Here is a 22937-nt window from a genome sequence, read left to right as displayed (position 1 = left end):
TACTCGCAAATCCTGAGTGCATAGAAGTTCAGAAGATATATGTTCATTCGCACAGAAACATACTACCCCCCCACCACTACCACCACCACCACCCCCAGAAATGTATTAGGTCTACAACTCTGTGCTTCCGTGTTTTGCAATAGATGGCAGTAGTGGTAGTTGGGGTTCAGGTGGTTGGTCATAGGTGTAATACAATAATGTTAGGCATCTGAAAACATAATGCCATAAAAATATTAGTCGATTTGTGATTGCATCATAAGGTTATTCTCAATTAAGTATGTCAACTTACATACCCATTTCTCGCCATTTGCGGGAAGTTTTAATTTTCTGCTTTAACATGAACAAATCTGTGGCTGTGGCTCTTAAAATGCTGGGTGAGACCAGTGGTGAGGCAACTATTAGTGGAAGAACGTGCAGAGAATGTTTTCAGCACCTTAAGAACGGTGATTTTGATGTCGAAGACCAGTATGGCAGGGGAAGACAGAATGCTTTCGTAGCTACTGAAACAGATGAAGACAGTCACAGGACATCATTATTGAAAGCAATTGATGCGTTAGAGCCCAGCACTGATACACAATGGCCACAATACAGCGATAGACACATAAAGGTGATTTTGCAGCAGGTTAGTGCTAGAACCCATGTCGCAAAACCTGTGAAAATATACATGGAAACATTGAAATGAGAAGTCCTTTCCCTCTCGCTGTATTCTCCATACGTTGCTCTCTCTGACTACCATCTTTTTTCGATCAGTGGCTGGCTGACCAGCACTTCCGATCATATGAACAAGTGCAAAATTGAATTGATTCATGGATTCTCACAAAAGACGCCCAGTTCTTCTGCCACGGGATTCATATGCTATCCAAAAGATGGGAGAATGTAGTGGCCAGTGATGGGCAATACTATGAATGAAAATTGTTTTGTAAGTTTTTCACAATAAACCCCCAAACTTCAAGAAAAACACGATATAAGCAAAGTTGTAGACCTAGTATGTATCTGAAAAAGAACTCCTCAGTATTTGTTTCAGTGTGAATGCACAAATATCATCCCAACTCCTATGGGAATTGGGATTTCTGAGCAGTGCATTTAATGGCCAAGTGATGCTGCACTGCAGCATGCGATAAGCTGTGAAACTGAAGTGGTCCGGGACCGTGACCGGATGTCTAAAGCAGTTAAGGCAACTATTCATGAGAAGTGGTAAATTTGGATTCAGGTCCTGGTCTGCCACATATTTTCAACTTTTGCCATTGCATTACCACAATGTGCTGTGCGACTAGCTGTCACGATTTCCCACCAATCCTTTTCCTTTCCTTCCCCTTCCTATATTTCATGTTTACATGTAAATATCAGCAGAGTCATCGCAAGTGATGTCTGTTGTGTCGTAAATTTGCGACAGAACAGACACCACTCTGTTGTATACAGCCCTGTGTCGGGTTGTTAAAGAAATGATGTTGTGATTCGTGTAAAGTGGCAATAAACAGTACTTTTTTGTGGAAAATAACTTATTTACATTATGAGACTGCATACTACCATCCTTTTTAAACTATTATCAGGAAACATTGTTCTCTTTAAGAATAGAGTATGTATTTTTGATACAAGTAAGTCTAGATTCTTTATTATTAATTTACAGATCTGTATAAGGTTATTTTATGAATTCTCTGATGATTCAGAATCAATCGAGAACAATATTCAACCAGTTTTCATCATTATTTTTTCGTTTTCAGTGATTTGTACATTTGATTATTTACTCACTCACTCACTCACTTACTTACTTACTTACTTACTTACTTACTTACTTACTTACTCCACGGCACTACAGTCCTCTGAGGACCTTGGCCTCCTCAAGCCCAGACTTCCAGTCGTCTTGGTCTTCAGCACTCGTGCGCCACCTCCTCACTCCCACTGCTCTCGGGTCGGCTTCCACATCTTCCAGCCATCTCACAAATGGTCAGCCTCTCCTTCTTCTACCGCCAGGATGTCCCATCATCAGCTTCTTTGGGAGCCCTTCTTCTATCATCCACTGGGCATGTCCTAATCATCTTAGCCTTCCCATTTTGACTGAGGTTACCAAATCAAGTTCTTTGTACAGAGACCTTATTTCTTCATTAATCCTAATTCTCCTTACCTCTCCTTCTTTTGCAGGATGAAAAATCTTTCTCAGCATTTTCCTTTCCCAGATATTTAGCTTCTTCTCCAAATTCTCCATCAGTACTCATGACTGGCTGCCATACATACGAATGGATTTGATAATTGTTTTGTTAAGTGTCGGCTTTAATTTCTTATTTAGGTTCTTACTTTTGAGCATGGAATATACTTCTCCATATGATCTCTTGGCAGCCTTAATTCGGATTTCTGCCTCCACTTTGTTTTCTGATGTTATTACTGAGACAAGGTATGAAAAACTGTCTACTCTTTCGAAGGTGTACCCTTCCAACTGGAGATCTATGTTTCTTTTAACTCTATCAACCACGTACTTAGATTTTGTCTCACTAATTTCTAAACCAATTTTCTTGGCAGTGGCTTCAACCTCATTGAATGCTGATGTAAGTGCCTCCATACTTCTAGCACTTATTACATCATCTGCATAGGCTAAAATGTGAAGAAATCTATTGTAAATATTGCCTCCTGTGTTTGTGGTTATTGGTCTTACTGCATTCTCTAATACCAGGTTGAATAGTATTGGGGGTAATGGGTCTCCCCTGTCTTAGGCCTTATTCCATTGGAAACAATCTCAACAGACATCCCTGAACTTCTGCTGTTTTCCAGGGTCATCAAAGTCAATTTTATTAGCTTCTCAGGAAATTTGAATGTCTGCATTGTTTCAATCATTTAGGTGTCCGTATTCAAATCAACCTAAAATTTGTGGACAGTGGTGGCCAATTATCATGTACTAATGTGCTACAACACACCATAAATATCACACCAAAAGTATGTCATTTCTCTTTGAATGTGAGCCAGAAATTGCACTACAATTATGCCACTTCTCTCCGAATACATTCTGGTATGCAAATAAAACGGGTGAAAACGTGTTGTGTAGTATGCTCTCTGTGATAATTAGAAATCAGTGTCAGGTGCTGAAATGATGGTTAATCGTGCTACAGTCAACTCAGAGAAGGACACAGCTGTCTGTTTTTGACGGTGCATGCTCTAATGTGACATCATCCCTTCTGGCACTATGAGTGCTGCATTGCTTACAGCACCAGGTCAGTATTTTTCTTTGAAACTGCACGTAGAATATTATGCAATTGTAGGGCATGAGGAATTTTTAAGTAGTTGTTGTCATAATGGCACCCTGCCCGACTGGTCTAGTGCATGGACTGGCAATTCGTTCACTCAGGTCACCCCCCGCCCCCCCCCCTCCCACTTCCAATGTGAAATGATTGATTGAAAAATTTAAATGTATTTAAACAGTTCAAGGTATATATGTAAAATTAATATAATAAATTTAGTTTCAGTTACTACCCTTGTAGCTGGCCGTGGTGGCCGAGTGGTTCTAGGCACTTCAGTCCGGAACCACGCGACTACTATAGTTGCAGGTTCGAATCCTGCCTTGGGCATGGATGTGTGTGATGTCCTTAGGTTTAAGTAGTTTTAAGTTCCAGGGGACTGATGACCTCTGGTGTTAAGTCTCATAGTGCTCAGAGCCGTTTGAACTACCCTTGTAAGTCAAAATATAGGCCACCACATTGTAGCACACTGATAAAATTTTGCATGAGCCACCACTGCTTATGGAATATTTTGGAATGCTAACTTGATGCCAGAACACAAATATCCAGATTGATGCTGGGTTCATGGCAGTTCTAAACAAACAGTGAGCTACCAAACCCAAGAAAACGTACACTGACTGATTTCATTTACACCTAAGGTAGGCCAAGTCTCAATATTATGAGGGGTGATCAGAAACAAGGTTACAAGGCTGATATTAGTAGAATTTTGTCTGTTACAGAGAAATTAGTAGTGTGTGATAATTCTGATACACGCTGTTTGTAACTGTGGAGAGTTTCAGCCACCCGCTGCCTGCATCGCTAGTTGCAGGTAAAGACGAATGGGGACTCATTTGGAAAACTGATTTTTTTGAAGAAATCTGCATTGTTATTCGATCTCTGTCGGAAAAATTTATAAACACAACTGAAATTCACCGTAGAATGATACTGGTTTACGGAGATACTTTAATATCATGTCACCATCTCGCAGCATGCTGGCAAAAAAATTGGCAGCTGGTAGCGAAAATGTCACAAACGAGGACGAATTGGCCGACACAGCACAGCTCAACAGATCTGAACACAGTTTGCATGGAGGAGCTGACTCAGGGCAACAGAAGTTTAACCTGAGAGGCTGACAATTTGCTTCAGACAAGAAGGTGAAACACTTCATGACATTGTAGCTGAACATGCAAGGACAGGATTTTTAGCAGAAAGGTATATGCATATTGTCCCATGAAGTGACAACTGCTTGCAACCGCTTAAACAAAATGGAGACCAAGTTGAAAAATAACATAATGTATGTACTATAAGTTGATTGTATTCACTGTATAAAATAAAATGTATGTTTCACTCCTTAGTTTTTGATCACCCCTTGTGTTTGCAAGCATTTTCTTAAACACAGGGAACAGCTCCAAATCAGTAGAAGTCAGAAGTCTTGGTACCGTTTGTATTTTATTTTCGACCACTGTGAAATCTACCCTTTCTGTGTATAACTTTGTGTTAACTGTTATATGGCAAAGATTTTGTAATGCCAGGACTTTTTGAGGAAGCTGAACTTTGTTTTCCCCCCACACTACCAACACTATTTGTCTTCTTATGGCAGTTCCTTTACTGAGTAGAACTTTGTCACTGTACTCGTCACACCCCCTTATATTAGCAATCAATAAAATGTTTGCAAATAATACTTGACAAGGACATGCTTAATGTATTTTATTCTGGTTTCTTATGTAAATTATGCCTCTTTCTCTCCCCTTTGTCTAGGTTCTATGTAATTATAATTGGGTTCTGTATTGTATCTGGTCTGTAATTTGTTCTTGAGAGTTGCAAATACTCACTTAACAGCAAACCACATTTGGAGTAAGTGTTGCTTTTCTATATGCAAAATATATATTTTTACGAACCTGTTTATCTTCTCAGTGAAGAAAATAGCAAATAACAATTGTTTGTGATGGTGCATTAGCGCACTACTTAACTTCTTTGTTCTGTGAAGTGTGATTGTGTTCTGTGTTTAATTTTGTCAGATTAATCAGAGAGGCTCTTTATCATCTGTTACTAGGACTGGTGATGGTGGTAGTATGATGCATTTGAGATTAGCACTAGTGGGATCCTATATACAGTTTATGTACATAGCCACACAGTTTTTAGACTTGTAGTTTGAACTAAGCTCATTTTGGGACCTAGTGTAAAAAGTTTTCATTACTTATAATATGTAAAACAGACATCAGCCTGACAGTTGGTTTGAATGCTGCAGTGCTTTACTAGACACGGACCTACAGAATTGACTACCTCAGCCAGGTACAAGGGGAACTACAACTTAACATGGACTTTTGGACTACAGTGTATGTCTTGGAATTTTTCCATGCACATAAATAATTTTGAGAGGTGAAAGAAGTCACAGGTGACAGGAAAAAATCATGCTACCAACTAGATGATGAACCTTAAGGCTTTAGTTTCATAGTATCACTCTTATTGAATCAGTCACTGAGATAAAGAAATAAAGTGCAGTTCTTTTAAGGGAAAATCTTTTGCACGAATTTATTTTGGTGTGTTTGAGATCCTGTCCTACAAAATATTTTTTCAATGCAAACATAAAGCTTGTTCAATGAAATTTGCTCTGTGACTGACATAGTCGAAAAGTTTGTAGTAATAGCTTACCTGTGTAGGTTTCATTCTCGACACTTGTGGTTTGGAGATATAGATGGGAGAGTAGTTTCTTTGTTTTCTGGACAAATTTCTATTTGACAAAAAGTCCAAATAGAAATAAGATGCGCACTTTTTTCTGTTTGGCCCAGTTTTTGTGAAACTTGTTTAATATTTAACTAAAGTCTGCTGCTGTTTACACTGATATGTGTGGTATTCCTGTAACAGGTTACATCCTCCTATGTTGGCTGTTGGGAGTGATGATACAACTGTATCATCTGGAGGCAAGGTGTTCATTTATGAGTATAATGAATGCAGCCGGAGATGGGTGAAAATTGAAACATTATCTACAGTAACAGAGCCAGTACATGATATTGCATTTGCACCAAATCTTGGGAGAAGTTACCACTTGCTTGCAGTTGCAACAAAAGATGTTCAGATTTATAAACTTAATCCCTTACCGTGAGTATACTGAATATTAATTAGTAGGGTATGTACTATTGGCCCCCTCTATTTTTATGTAATGGTTTCTTTATTACCAGTGACAAAGGTACCCAGAGTGGTTTAACAAAACTGGAAGTCTCATTGCAAGCACAATTTGAAGACCACTACTCAACAGTGTGGCGTGTCTGCTGGAATGTTACTGGAACTATGTTGGCTTCTTCGGGAGATGATTGTTGTGTTCGTTTGTGGAAAGGTACTTCTTAAAAATATATATAATATCTTGAAAACTGCTATTAATATAATACTCCTTAAATTTCATTTTTCTTTCTGTTGAAGATTGAGGATATGGCATGATATGTAATTCTCAACTGTTCCAGCTAATTTTGCATCAGAGTGGAAATGTGTGGCTGTACTTAAAGGCGACGGTTCACAAGTGAAGACAGACATCTCCTCACCAGCACAGGCGACACCAGCCCTGTCAGGAGTTTCACCAGGAGTCGGTGCAGTTGCAGTCTTAGCAGGAGCAGCACTGGTTGCTGGTGGTGGAGGTAGTGGTTCTGGTGGTGGCTCAGCACAACAGACCAGTGCTGCAAGGTATTACAAGCTTGGCACAATATCTAACCCAAGCCATATTCGGCAGCACTAGTATGTCACATACATTGTGAGTAGAAGTGTATTGTGCAGATCTGTTCATTATTCTGCAATAATTTGATCGCTGGAGAAGGTAGGTTTATTTGTGAAAGGAGATTCTCAGATCTTTTCTTGTAAAGAGCAAAAGTGCTTCTATCAACTGTTCTTTGATACAGAATCGGGAACTGTTTTTATACGTTTGTTGTGGTTTATTTCTTTTTTTTCATTTTGCAGTCACTTAATCTGTCTTGGTTTAATTATTGAACATACTACCTGTGATTTTTAAAGCAGTGTCAAATTTGCTAATGAACGTAAGATTTGTTGCCAAAAATATGTGGTGGATGAGTTGCAGCACCCACTGCTTCCATATAACTGAACAGTAACAAGTATTTTAGTGTCACTATTAGAATGAAAAGAATTGTAATTTGAAGTTGCTGCATGAAGAAAACAGCTGCTGAAATGTCTTAGGTGATAATGAGAAAGGAAGGGATGGGGTAGAGAAGGAAAACAAATCTCAGTCAATCTTTTGTAGTTGTGAAATTGGACAGAATTAGCAAGATAAAAAGTGACTATGTAGTTGTTAAAAAGTGCTTTTACTTTAATTTTTTCTCCAATAATAGGTTTTGATGGGTAATTGATTTTGCAAATGACCACAGTCTGCATACATAAAAGCACTGAAAAAAATTCCCCTTGGAATTTTATCTCCTGCAGTATGTTTCAGTTGATTTTCTGGAGAGTGAGTATAAAGCTATTTGTCAGGTTGATGCAAAGTATCATTGTGAAAGGTCAATACATTTATTAAATGTTATTTTGAGTTGTGCCATTTGCAGCATTGTTTCCATTGTATTTGCTTTCTTCAGCAGATTTATTTATAGAATGCAAGTTTAATGTTTGTCACCACACTGCAGTAAATAGAAACCACTTGTGTTGAAATGTGCTGCCCTGAAAATGCAGTTGTAGGTTTGTTTGTTCACGGTATTTAGATGAAAAATGTTAGAAACAAAAACATTGATCTGCAGAGAATATCGTCTGCTACTAGCTGAAATGGAGACTTAAATGGCTAATCTATTATGATAAAACTGCAATTGACCAACAGGGCATTTCAGTATCAGGTATCCATGAGTTTTGAGTCTATGAGTGCTGTATATTGTCTTCTGGAAGTCTTCTTTCTTAATTAACTCATTGTTTTTATTGGCAATTTTATGCTTACTGTGAGAGAGGGAAAGAAAGCTCTACCTCACCTAAAGGATATACAATCAAATGTATTACTATTGTAGAGCCTTCCCAGTGCATGAAACTCTGGACTCTGAGGACAGTAGTATATGATTCAGTGATTTTGGAAATTTTGCACAGGTACAGAGCAATAATATGCAAAATATGAGCTCAAATAATTTATACTGCCATGGACAACAGAGCAACTTTAAAATGGTGTGCATATAATGGCATGACTCCAGGCATATAAACCTTGTGTTGTAGTTAATATTTTTCTACAAACTAATAGCTTCTGCAAAATATAAACAAATTTGCTGCTCTGGAGTGGATGTGAGAGCATCCTTGTCTGTCTCCAGGCACTGACAGAACAGGAACCAAGCTATTCTAAAGTTCATTATGCTTTGAGACGCCACAGTTGGTTTCCTATTTCCCCTTTAACCTGCACTTATTCACGTCTTCATTTAATGAAATGGCATATTAATCCTCTGTTATTTTGTTAGACAATTGACAGTAATTTTGTTTTGCTAAAACATACTTCAATATTTCTGGTATTCTTTTTACATTAGTAATTTTGATCCTTTAAACTTGTCTTTGTAGTTTAACCTCTATTGTTATGATCACATAAATAATAAATATGTAGCATCATTGAGTGTAATGTAAAGATATACATGCAAATTTTTGATGTAATGCCTTAATATTTATTGGCATCACAGTGTGTATGAGTCAGCATGTTACGGAAATTGTATCATATTACCATCAGTTAGCTTTACACATTTCCCTCACTATTCAGCATTATCTTTTAAACAAAATCTGCCCTAGAGTTCTTAGAGAAGCAGTATGAGCATGAGTGTTACCTATGTTATAAGTAGTTAGCTGCCAGAGTAGTTAGCACTAGCGTACCCAAGTAGTTAGTTCCTATGGATAAACATATTCTTCATAACCCAGAATATATTCATAAGTTTTGTAAGTAAATGCCCTTCTGTCGTCATTCTCCACATTGAAATTCTATTTATGACTGTAAAGAATCAATACAATTTTCATGATGGTCTACAGACTGAAACAACACTGTGAAGGAATTGTGCAATATATATGAGAGCCTAATTGACATGAACTGGTGGTCTTCTTAGAAGAATTGTTTTTGCTGATTAGGGACCGCTTTTCATAGTCTTGTGTTTGGGAATTTAGTATCAGATTCTGTGGAAACTGAAAGTTTTAAAACAGTTTTGTGGAGGATAGCAAATTCTAAAGATTATTGAATGTATTCAAATTAGTGCTTGTGACACTGCTACCTCTTCATACTGTGTACATTGTTGAAATAAGAAGTTGAGTGTTTTACTTGGAGTTTGAATTGTATACAGTGTATATCCAGAGCTTTACTATTTAATCTACATTAGGTTCTTTTGTAAATCATTGTAAAATTATTGCATGACAATTTAATTCGGTTTTTCCTCACTGTACTTCTTTTGCACATTTGTGTTTCTGTGTATGTCGTTTAGTATGTACTTGTCTCCCCATGATCATATCTTTTCTATAAATTGATTATTTGCTAAGTTGCATGTGAAATTCCTATTTGGAACTCAGTTATTACCTTCTCTGATAAGTATAAACAGGATCAGTTCTCATTGAGATGAGATGTTGCATGAAAGAAAAATGAGAATAACGATTTAGCAGCATTTAAGACATTATTCTTTCTGCTGGTGATTTACAAACAGTTTTATCGGAGATAATTATGAATGAAATTATTGTAATACTTGTCATGTACAACTAAAAGTGTGTGTCAAATGCTAATCTTATTTTTGTACTACATTTATGTGTATTTTCTGCTTAAAATACCGATATTTTTGTATGAGTACGTTAAATAAACAAATACTAGCTCTGATCATAACTTGCACAGTTCTTAAAAGGGATACAATGTTACCTTGCCTGGTTGAATAAAGATGAAAAATACTTCACCTATGTTCACCACAGTTTTTAATGATTTTGACAGTAACTTACATCTTGAAATATGTTAGGGAAGATGAAGTGACATGCCTGCAAGTGACTTAGAATTATGATGAAAATTCCATTATTCACGCAAATAATAACAGCTAGTAGTTGATTGTTGCATTATTCACTCAAATAATAACAGATAGTAGTTGATTGTTGCTCCCTATTCATTACTTGTACTCTGGGTCATCTGACCCAAGCCTCGTAGAAAGAGTTTCTTCAGTTTCTACGCACTTTGTCTTCTTCATTCTGATGAAAAAAGTTTAACAAATTCCAAAAGAGTGACATTCAGTTTTATTTCTAAATTTATTTGTCAGTGTGCTCCAGTTGTTTTTGTTTTGGATTTGGTGACTGGTAAGTAGATGCCTCTTCTTCTAACATAAATATTGTTCAGACAAAATCATTTACTAAATTAATTATAAGTTTACTTTGTGTCCCTAGGCTGTACTTGACATTATTGTTCCAGTCCTAAGGTGAGGTGCAGTGACATTAAAATCATTAATTACACTGCTGATAAAAAATGTGTATAATCAAGTGGATGTGTAAGTTTTCCACTGAAGCAAATAGTGGCCAGGCTATTGGTCATCTCCTTATCATTCAGGTTTCTTGTAAATCTACATTGGTACGATCAGATATTAACATAATCACTCAACAAAGGCCACTGTTGCTCTCTTCTTGTATAACAAAGGAGGAAGTGAGTTCCCTCAGATGATCTTGATGATGATTTTTTTTAATAGCTAGCAACGGATGTGCAGTTCAGTTGAATACCAAGATATACAAATGTGTGTAAACACTAATACAAATAAAAACACATGCTATGTACTGTGTGCGCACTTTTCCTTTGCCATTTTCAGAGGGGACCGGAGAGAGGAAGCTCCAGCCAACACTAGGAGAGTCGCTGGGAGCACCGCAATGCATAGGGGGTAAGCTCTATCTCACTTATGTAGTGTTGACAATGAGAGAAATGGAATTTACGTTTTGTGTTTCACGTGGAACAGCCACAAAGGTTAATACTAACATGCAGACCAGATCAAAATGTGAATATAATTGAAATTGTAATTGTCTTGCAAATTTATAGATGTACGTAATTGTGTACATTGCTCTATTACAATACTGGTTCTCAAGCAAACGTGATGTAAAAATTAGTTCTTCATCAGCAGCTTCTGTTGCATTAATGTATTGGTGGTTGTGAATGAAGATGTGGTATTTTGCAAAATCTTGGTATGTGCCATTTTTATGCCAGACCCTGCAAATGTGCTCTAGATGCCACTGCAGAAGCCCAATGCAATGTACATTTTTCAACTATAAATGCAAGGGAGGACTTTCAAAACATTCTCAGAGCAATTTGAATGACTGCAAAACGCACAGTGAGGAAAAGCGAGTTAATCACGTCATAACAGTAATATCAGTGCTGAACACCATGTCAGTTACACTTTTCAATGTGTTCAGAGGTTCACCAATATCTTAGACAGCGTATCGCCATACATAACGAAGCATTGCTCTATACACTTCCAGACATAAGTGACTGTAAATGATAGAATGCATTTTCATGACAAAGATTCTGTCACCAATATTGCTTGAATGTTCCTAGAACGTAGTTCAAGAAAGTCTGTTACTCTTGTGGTATATATTTTTTATTACCTGAAGAAATAAACTTTGAGAAGCTTTCAGTAGTACTTGTTCAATCTTAAGTCCAAAAGTCACAAAATACTAATGACTTTATTGCCAAATGTGGATTCAAAACTGACAGAACAAAATGTCTTCAGGTGTTCTTTTGTCATCATCTTACCCACAATTGGATCTGCGAAGACTTTGGAGAGCACTGCTTTTCTAGTTCCCTTGACACACAGGGTTCATACTTTCCGTCTGGTTCTTGGAAACACATATAGAGTTTGTGTGCCAGTCATTTGTCCATTGATATAGCAACATAGATTGTGTAGCTGTGTGTTGCACTATTAAATGATTGCAATGTCAAGACATTGTTTCTTTCCCCTTACATGGATAGTGTTCTGTAGAAAGCAAACTCATAGTTGAGCAGACTCTAAATCACATTTCCATACAGAATTGATTTGGATGTTTTCTCTCTTGGTATGCCTATTGATTTCAGCAACAAATGTTTGAGATGCTTGAATTCTCTCTTCTTCTTCTTATTTCTCATCATCCTTGCCTCTTTGTGTGTGTGTGTGTGTGTGTGTGTGTGTGTGTGTGTGTGTGTGTGTGTGTGTGAGAGAGAGAGAGAGAGAGAGAGAGAGAGAGATATTATCCTAAACTCCTTTTTCTAATTAGTAATACATCCCAGTGAATTTCATGTAGTATATGTGGTAACTGGATACTACTACACAGAATTTAAACTTCAGTGTTTACATCATTATTTCACCAGCTCTATAATGTATAAGGAACAGCTGATATATTTACAACACCTTGTGCAAATTCTGCATAGGTGCATGACACAGCTTTAGATTGTTTGAGCAGTTTACAACATCCCACAATACTTAAAAATGCAACATGTCGAAATTGCAATTGCAATTGCAATAAATAATGTTTTAACAACCAAAAGCCGAAATGATATCATTTAAAAATCCCAGTGACACTGTAAAGTTGGTACATTGGAGATTTCTGGCTACTCCCAGTGCCCAGTGTTTTAAATGCCAGTAAGGAATGGAAGAACTGCATTCTCACACTTTGTCAAAATCTGTCATTACATGCTGCTTGATGACATAGAACTGCAGAGTACAATTTTCTTTGAAAACTGTATTGGCTTTTCTTTTCTTCGCCACATAGTCCAATATGCTCTTAATATTCCTTATAGTCTTCAGTTTAGGCTATCTTTTCAGGAGCTTTTCATATGTGTTGAAATCTCTGACATGATAATCATTATATATGTTCTCTTGTGTGTTGTCATCAAACACAGTGATGACAAGACTTTAAGCTTCTTACCTGGAGGAAGTTGGAATTCACTTTCAGTGCTTCCATTGCCTCTTATTGAATTTGGCATGTCGCTATCACTTGCAGTGATATGTTAGTCCGTATCTTTGCTAGCATCATAATTATGTGTTAGTGTTACATCATAATCTGTTTCTAACCGGTAATAATATTTTTGCACTGTAATACATACCAGAAAACATGTAAATGATTGATCTTCCACTTCAGTACCATCTTCATGAAGAATTCATTATAACTTCATCTAAACCAGCCGCAATACATTAACAGGTTTGGTTACCAACAGCTGACTTACACAAATAACTTGTCAAAATGCACCTTCACATACACACTGCATTGTATCGACTGGTTTCAGCTGGCATAGCAGCAGGCAGAGAGGGAACTTAGCTTGGCGTACTCAAGTGGCCTCTAATGGAAGACTGCAGAGGATTGTAAATAAGTGAATATCACCTGTGCAATAAGAAACTTTTAAAAGATCCGTTTCAGGATTATGATATAAATGTGTTTGTTCGAGCTTAAATATGTTCCTTTTTAGAACCAGTAAGCCAAGAGGCACAAGGGACTTGAGATGCAGATAAGAGAAATTTGATTACATGTAAAACTGTTTGGAAATTTGTGTATTACAAAGCTGCTTTAGTGTGACATGTGAGTTGGTCAGTCTGCATAATAAAGCAATAGCAAATGAAGTTGATACCTTCAAAATTATGACCTTTTGACCAAAAAAGGAAGGCGTAGACAGTCAAACTTAGTGGACAAGCCACTTGATTAGTATAGTGCCACATGTAGATACATGGCCCCACCTTTAGAACCCGTATATGTGCTTCCACTCATATCTGATAAGAAAATGTCCAACAGTGAGAGGTGACTAGTAGAACTGTGCTTGTGCTTGTGATTGCTGAGTGAAGCACCAAACCTCTGTGTTCTCAGCAAAGAGTGTTAGTCAGTTAATTGAGATTGAGAAGTAAGACAAAAAGCTCACTGTTCAAATTACTCTCCACTTACTGTCCAGGCTGTACTCTCCACTTAGATTGTCCAGACCAAAGATTTGGGTGAACTGAAACTAGCAGATGCACGACACACACACACACACACACACACACACACACACACACACACACACAAATGTGTAGTCCATAAAATACAAAGATAACATTCCACATCGTAGCAGTTGTGTATGTGTACTTTTAAAAGATATTGTGTTACAGTGCTGTATGTGGTAATAGTTACCAATGATTCAAGATAAATATTCCACACATTACCAATTTGTGTGAATTTGTCATTATTAAATCTCATATGGAACAAGTTAATTGCTGCAGATTGAAGGTTACCATCCATTGCAAATGTAAAACTAACAATAACCACAATAATTCCAACAAACACAGAGTTTCAGACAGTCCCCGATTTTAACAAATCGGGTTTCTCAGGAGAAAGAGAGAGAAAACATCAAGAAGAATATTACAGTTATAAATATCTCTTTAAAAAAGAACTTGCACCTCATCAGATGCTACATTAATACAGATCTTTGACCTTGCCAAGAATTCTGTAGCTATAAAACAGAAAATTATACTTGGGGAAAATTAAAATTTGGTGTTACTGGAATTCCTCTAGCATGCATGAACTGCCATAGAAGAAAGTTGAGGATCACTTTGACAACTTGCAACGTAGGAGTAAATCTAACCTTAGAATGAAGGAATATATGGAAATATTGAGAAAAGTAATCTTCTGAAGACTTCTTGTGAAATGGGTTCACAGCCTGTATAAACTCGTGAAAGAGCATAGACTCTCAGGCTTATGTTATGATTTTGTGTGGTCAGATGACTTGTTCATTCCATTTTTCGGTACTTTGACAACCGACCCAGTTGTCTTCTTAAAGTGCTGTGAGCTAGATTATTATCTGTACTTGGTGCCTGGACTCCAACCAGGCTGTGAAGTATTGTTGTAGTCATGCTATTATTTATAGGAAATTTTGACTATCTTTGATGTAAGGTACAACTTGTTCACCTCAGCACCTTGTTATAAAGGTCAGAATACTGATTATTTACTGACATAGTACTGATAACATAGTAGTCAACTTTTCTTTTGGTGGAGCTTATTAAACTTGTTTACACCATGGAAAATCTCTTCCCCCTACCCAAAAGCACACCATTAATGTTGAAGGCCATCATGTCCCACTTAAGGGTATCCAGGATTATATTTTTACTATTGCAATTTTAGTGTTTAGGCCATTATCATGCACAAATAATGTTACAAATGCTGAAATTGCAACAATAAAAATATGATCCGGGACACCCATAAGTGGGGTATGATGTCCCGACTTTGCAGGTCAGAAAGACAGCAATGTTTTGCTGATGACACAAGTTTACAAATCAAATGCCATCATTCTTCCATACCAGGCATAGCCCAGATGATACCTTAACAGGTCAGTAACTTGTACATGAAAAGATTTTTAAGTTTTAAGGTCCATCTTGATACTCATGATTCTAGGCCTCAAGAGCTAGTTTAAAAAGTGTGCACCCATCAGAATGATAGTAGTTGAGATGCATTTTTGAGACTGCCTAAGCACCTGCAAAAAGTACAAGATATTGTTCATGAGGTAGTGTTCATAGTTGCTTGTGGACACTTCAGAGTTGACTTGATGGAAAAATTGCCACCTCTTCTATGACTGAAACTATTTGGTGCAGGAGGGGGACGGAGCGGAGAGGGAACAGATGATAATAGACAAGAGGTAACTTTCAGAATATAGGAACTTGAACCCTTATATGTCCTAATACACAAGAGCAGCATACTGAAGATCACAGTAATTTTGAAAACAAGTCTTTTTGACAAGTTGTGAAGTGCAGTTTAGTGTAGGGTTGAAATATGACATAAAAAAGACAGTTCCATGAGTGAGTGACAGTTAGGAGAAAGTTCTTTGCAACATTTATCCATTCATTCACACATCCTGCTCCATAAATCCTGACATGAAGGAGAGCTTTCAGGAATGTGAAATGAGTCAAGTTATACATTAATAGACAGAAGTTGCCAGTCTAGGGTCGTATACTAGCAACAAATTATGACTAATGTTGTGGCACATCACGATGCCAAGGGCATTTGGGACACAGTGTTCCAGTTGCTGTCCTGAAGGCTTTCAGCTGACGACTGACGACATGCAGAAATTCCACATGTTAGATCAACATTCAGAAAGGGTCTCATAGTGAGTCTTTGCCACAGCAATACCCCAACCAGCGCTGCATTCCTTTGCCACCAGACAACCAAACAGTTACTGGGTTGTTATTTATGGTCAGTGTTGAAGCTACGAGGCAGAGATTTGAGCCAGCAACCATAACCAGCTGCCACAGCTCCAGCATCTGCTGGATGACCATCATTTTCATTAGCCCATCTCTTGTACGTCAAGATCCCAAGTGCTGGGCACTGTGCCACCCTACCTCTGTGCAGCCGCTCAGCATTCCACACTTAGCTGGTCACCACCATCCAGGCTGTGGGAACCTTGGCTACCATTTGCTGACTCAGCTCCTGGTACATCAGCACCATCGAGCCACCATGCTACCACACAGATAATGCGCTGCAGCCCAGTGTCACTTCACCATGTGCCTTGAGATTTACACCTGTCCACGCCCTTGGAATATAGATGCCACGAGTCGGCAACAGGACACGCTACATGAAGAGAGCATGCACCTGTAACTGCTGTAGTTAGTAGGAGTAATAAATAGTTTACATGCATTTTGTCTGTCTTGATGCAGCTGCTTTTAGCTCTTATCGGGTGTCATAGCACTTCCAACCCTTCAACCCCACAATGTCCAGGACAGAGAGCCATTGGCATTCTGTCTTCTACCCCACCATAATGGGATTGGCAATGCAAGTAAGTAGCATCAGGTGGTTTTTTAATTGCTTTTAGGGTCCTTGTTTGTTTCAATTTTTCCTGATTTTGTTTAATCTACATTTACATAGAGACTATGCAATCCACCATACGGTGCGTGACGGAGGGTACCCCATACCACCACTAGTCATTTCCTTTCCTGATACACTCACACTCTTCGTGGTCCTTACGTGCAACATAGATTGGAGGCAGTAGAATTGTTCTGCAGTCATCTTCAAATGCTGCTTCTTTAAATTTTCTCAATAGTGTTCCTCAAAAAGAATGCCGCCTTCCCTCCAAGGATTCCCATTTTTCCCCGAAGCATCTCTATAACACTTGCGCTTGGTCAAACCTACCAGAAACAAATCTAGCACCTCCGCCTCTGAATTGCTTCAATATCTTCTTTTGATCTGACGTGATATGGAACCCAAATGCTTGAGCAGTACTCAACAGTAGGTCACACTAGCATCCTGTGTGTGGTCTCCTTTACAGATTAACCATACTTTCCTAGAATTCTCAACATTCATCTTGCCTAGCGTGACCCTTACATGTTCCTTCCATTTCAGATTGCTTTTCAGCACTTGTCCAGATATTTAAACAATTTCACTGTGTCAAACAGAACACTACTAATGCTGTATGTGAACACTACAGGTTTGTTTTTCCTACTCATTCACATTAACTTAAAATTTTCTATATTTAGAGCTAGTGCCATTCATCACACCAACTAGAAATTTAGTCTAATTCATTTTGTATCCTCCTGCAGTCACTCAGCTTTGACACCTTACCATACAGCACAGAAGCACAGCATCATCAGCAAACAGCTGCAGATTGCTGCCCATCCTGTCTGTCAAATCAGTTACGTATTTAGAGAATAACAGCGGTCCTGTCACACTTCCCTGGGGCACTCCTGATGATACTGTTGTCTCTGATGAACATTCACCATCGAGGACAACATACTGTGTTCTATAACTTAACAAGTCTTCAAGTCACTCACATATCAGTGAACCTGTTCCATATTCTCATACCTCCTTTAACAGCTTGCAAAGCGGCACCATGTCACACTTTCAGGAAGTGTGGAAATATGGAATCTGCCTGTTGCCCTTCATCCGTAGTTCACAGTATATCATCTGAGAAAAGAGTGAGCTAAGTTCCAAATGAGTGATGCTTTCTAAAACCATGCTGAAGCTTTTCAGTCTCGAGAAAATTTATTATAGTCTAACTGAGAATATGTTTGAGGATTCTGCAGAAAACTGATGTTAGGGCTATTAGTCTGTAATTTTGCAGGTCCATTATTTTATCTCCTTTTATACAGGGATCACGTGCACTTTTTTCCAGTCTCTTGGGACTTTGCGCTGGGTGAGAGATTCACAATAAATGCAAGCTAGGTAAGGGGTCAATGCGGCAGAGTACTCTTTGTAAAACCGAATTTGGATTCCATCTGGAGCTGGTGACTTATTTGTTTTCAACAGTTGTTTCTTTATGTCAGGGATGCTTATTACTATGTCGTCCATACAGGAGTCTGTTCGATGGTCAAACAACATTATGTTTGTATGATTCTCCTGTGTGAATAATTTCTTGAACATGAAGGTTAAAACTTCATCTTTTGTTTTGCTATCTTAAACTGCCACATCAGACTGGTCAGCAAGTGACTGGATGGAAGCCTTAGACCCACTTAGTGATGTTTTGTACGGCCAGAATTTTCTCAGGTTCTCTGCCAATCTTTTCCTAATGTATGACAGTGGATATAGTTGTATGCTTCACAAATAGATCTTTTCACAGACGCATGAATCTCTACTAACCTTTGCCTGTTGTCATGCGCGCATTCTCTTGTGAACCAATAGTGCAACAGCCTCTGCTTCCTCAGCATTTTCCAAATCTTGTTATTAAACCATTGCGGATCTTTTCCATCCGTAATCCACTTATTAGGCACATAATTCTCCACGATTTACAATCTGTTTAAACTTTGCCCATAATTCCTGTATGTCCATCTTACTGGCAGTAAGGGATGTCAGTTCACTACCTTAAGTGAGATGATGATAACTGCTTATCTGCTCTTTCAAGCAGAAACACTCTCACAACCTTTGTAACTGATTTATTGTCTCCTTAACCATAGTTTATATAATGACATCATGATCGCAAATCCTCATTTCTATACTGATGTTGTCGATAAGGTCTGGCCTATTTGTAGCTACAAGGTATAAGATAATTCCATTGCATTAGGGCTGCTGAACTGGCTGCTCAAGACACATTTTCAGAAAATGTGTTCAGTAGGACTTCATACAACTGTCTATCTGTACCCTTTGCAGTGAATCCATAAACATCCCAGTCTATACTCGATAGGTTCAAGTTGTGTCTGCCTAGTATTGCATGATCTGGATGTTTACGCACTAATGACCATAGACTTTCCTCAAATGACTAGCACTATCACAGCAGAATCGGGTGGCTGGTATAAACATCCAACAATTAACTTGGTTTCACGTAGGTCTCCTATATGCAACCAGATAACTTCAATGTTACACTCAACTTCGACCTCAGTAAAGGCAATATTTTTGTCAACTGCAGTGAACACTCCCCCTCCAATGGCCTCTACTCTGTCTTTTCGACATGTTCCATGACTCACGAAATATCTCGACTTCAGCCAGCTCCTGGTCCTGAGAAGAATTTGACTGCAAGAAATTTCCTGGAGGGCAGTAAATTGAGGAACTTTGTTACAAATACTTCAACAATTTACTGGTAAAATTTTGACAGTCAAAGTGTTTTTACTCTTAACGCGGTGTGACTTCCCTTGCTGCCCATCGACTGTTAAGTGATCATAGGGTACCTCAAACTACTGCCTGTCGTGAAAAACCCTCATGTGCACTCCACAAGTACTCTGCTACTCAAGTAGCTGCTTTCTTAGTCTAGCGCACCCCTAAACTATCAAGGGGAGTCCTACAACTCCCCATCCGATAATGCAGGTTTAGAAATCTGCAGCCAAGACTGTCACAGAGTCAACAAATCCTGTTGTTGAGACTTGTATTGGCACCAAACCAAAGGACCCTCATCAACTCTGAGAACAATGCTGCAGGTTGCGAGCTCTGTTTTCACTCCATGCACGAAGCCAGTAGCCTTCACCACTTCTGCCAGTCACCTCTATGAACTCGGGATGGCCTCGTAACCCATGTGGTAAGCATGGTCGGTGCCGATGTGCGCCACTTCTTGCAGACGACTGCACCCTGCACACTCGATAGCCACAGCCACATCTCAAATGAGGCCCCCCCCCCCCCCCACTTCCCCGGCAGACAAACCAGGTGCACATTGGCTTTCCTTCCAGCCCTGAACGCGACTTACGTTGAAGTTGATGATTACTGGTAAACCCTTGCCCCCCCCCCCCCCCCACCCCACCCCTCCTCGTGTGCCTTTTTTGACCCTGATGAGGGAGCTGTCATTTCTTCACTCAGAGGAGTAATGGGCAAGGCCAGATGACCAGTCTCCACATTGGCCCTCTGCCTTGAGTGACATGACGTGACGTGACACGAACGCATTACCACTCGCCACTCTCTATTCAGTGAGGCACTCATAACACAATGGGCTAAGCAGCTGGCTGTTCAGAAGAAATGAAAGCTGCACTTCAGACTCCCTGAATGTGAGCTTACACCTCTTAAACAGAAATCACGCACAAAATTTTAGAAATATACCAGAAGCAAAAACACGGGAAAAGATAAACACTTAATTTGCTGCTATGTAGATGCATATCAGCAGAGCTCTAGGGCCTGACTGTGTCTGTCCCCTTTATCTCTTTTCATGTGGGATATGTCAGGAATGAATAAAAATGGGTGTGGGAGAGGTATAGGCAAGTGTAAGTAAGAGACGATTATGTAAGTGGTGGACGAGTGTAGACATAATTTAATTTTGACATATAAATTATAATTTTAGGAGTTCTCCAAGGGTCTGCACTACCAGGTGTGTGGTTTGACATTGAGTGCACAAGTTGTGTGCGGAGCTTTTCTCTTCTTTTTTCATTCCTGCGCTCTTTCCCATTGCTTATTCTGTTTTCTAGTAAGGTAGCTGTAAACAGTGGTATAGTGCTGACAAGGTGGAAGGCAGATAAGTGGCGCAACAGTATCTCATGGTTTGGGATTTTTGTCCTTGCATCATGTGGTACTAACTCAAAGCAGCAATACACTGAAGGTACCACATGGATGTTATTGGTCCCGACTTCGTCAGTTAAACAGTTCCAGGTCTGCTGAAGTATAGTGCACATGACAGCAGGATAAGTGTCATAATCAATGGAAGGGAGAATGTATAGGGTACTAAGAAATTTGTACAATATCATAGGTGTACTAAGAGACATAGGCTGTTGCTGGCAAAGCACCTGTGGCTAAATATGTCAGTGGGGATCGAGGAATGCGTGCAGCACATGCAATACGCTGTACTATTCTCTGATATAATTGTGAGTTGGGGCACTGATGCTTATTATGAAGTATTGAGGATTTATAGTGAAGATGTAGTCAGAGTTATAATGAAGAATGCTTATGGAGTAGTGTTGAGTGATATTGAGGGACACAAGTTGTAGCTGGGCAAGCACCATTGGTTAAATATGTCAGCAAGAGCAGAGGGCTCATGGAGCACAATGCACTGGGTGGGTCTCTCATGTTGAGTGATTACGCATAATTGGTTACAATAAGTAGCGTGGAAAATATAAAGTAAATATTGTCGATTATTGAAATATGATGAAGATACATATAAGTTTAAAGTAAATGCATACTGTTTCATAATTTTAGATAGGTCAGGCAGTAGTAGTTTGGTGTAGAGATTACTTAATTGTAGGTAAGAGTTCTGTTTTTGAGGACTATGCATGGATGTAATGTGTATTATGAAACTTAGCATTCTCTGTCTGGAAGGAAGTGTTGGTGTTACTTATTGCAACATGATGTGTGATACTTAGGATAAGTAGTAAGTTTTGAAGGTAAGAGTTGAGAAGGATAACATGCAAGAAAGAATGAGTACACTGTTTTGTAATGCAATAGGAGGCCTTCTGGAATGACGAAAACTTTCTCTTTGAGGTAGTTTGACATGACTGCCAAATGGACAAGTGGATGTCGTGGACTGTAAGTGCTTTGTGGACTAGCTTCACCTAGTCTCAACAAGATGGCATAGGAAATTTTGCAAGAAGCTATGAATGGACTGTGAACACTGGACCAAACCATGAATAGTGTGGACAAGAGAAACCAGTGGAGTCAAGTGTAGTAATGTATATCAGATATACTAGTGTATGTGTCACAGAACTTCTGCATAGTTTGCAGAACCAGCCAGTGACTAGAGCTATAGAGAGAGACTTGCATTCCTAATTGTGTCTGTCTGTTCTAGCTGGCATTCATTGGAACAGCACCAAGCTAAATTCGGGAACCAAATTACTCTGGAGAAAGGACATCTGTTGTGGCACACCAAAACACCAATGGGACTCAGGAAACGGTGCACTAATTACTGTCCTGATGACATAACTGACTTAAAGAATGCACCAAACATTACATGTAGCAAGGTTCTTGTAAGGGGCCATCAATGCAGCAATGTGCCAAGCAGCACAGCTTTCCTTTGCCACCAGACAGCCAAACAAACAGTCACTGGAGTGTTATATATATGCAGCATTGGAACCACCAGGCAGATGTTTGAGCCAGCGACCTAACCATGGTGCAGCACCAAGTTAAATTCAGGGGCCAAATTTCTCATGAGGAGGGAGATATGTGCTGCCAAACTGCTCCATTGGACAGTCCTTGTTATTATCACCCCACCTTTTGTATGCCTTGATCCAGACTTTGTGGTGCCATGCCTCTGCACTCACATCCAGTGCTGTGTACTTCGCCAGCTGGGCTGTGGCAGCCTTGGCTGCCAGTGCCCGACTTAACTCCTGGCGCATCAGCGCCAGCAAGCAATCATGCTGCTGCAAGACAACGCACTGCAGCACAGTGTCGCTTCTCCATGGGCCATGAGCTCGACACCTGACCGTGGCCATAGAATGTAAATGCCATAGGTGGCTGATGGACCACACC

General features: G+C 39.1%; 1 protein-coding gene across 1 annotated transcript in view; it reads left to right on the top strand.

The window, feature by feature from the left end:
- Positions 1-22937, top strand: part of LOC126190810 (nucleoporin SEH1) — a 180354-nt gene that overhangs the window by 110752 nt on the left and 46665 nt on the right. Inside the window, exons 4-7 of the mRNA XM_049931372.1 lie at positions 6069-6302; positions 6383-6537; positions 6662-6878; positions 10967-11035. Of these exons, the coding sequence (XP_049787329.1) occupies positions 6069-6302; positions 6383-6537; positions 6662-6878; positions 10967-11035 (675 nt within the window). The remainder of the gene's footprint in view (positions 1-6068; positions 6303-6382; positions 6538-6661; positions 6879-10966; positions 11036-22937) is intronic.

The sequence above is a fragment of the Schistocerca cancellata genome, chromosome 6, assembly GCF_023864275.1.
Source record: "Schistocerca cancellata isolate TAMUIC-IGC-003103 chromosome 6, iqSchCanc2.1, whole genome shotgun sequence".
In the NCBI taxonomy this organism is placed as follows: Eukaryota; Metazoa; Arthropoda; class Insecta; order Orthoptera; family Acrididae; genus Schistocerca; species Schistocerca cancellata.
Note: the sequence above shows the minus strand (reverse complement) of the source record. Positions and strands in the feature narration are given on the sequence as shown.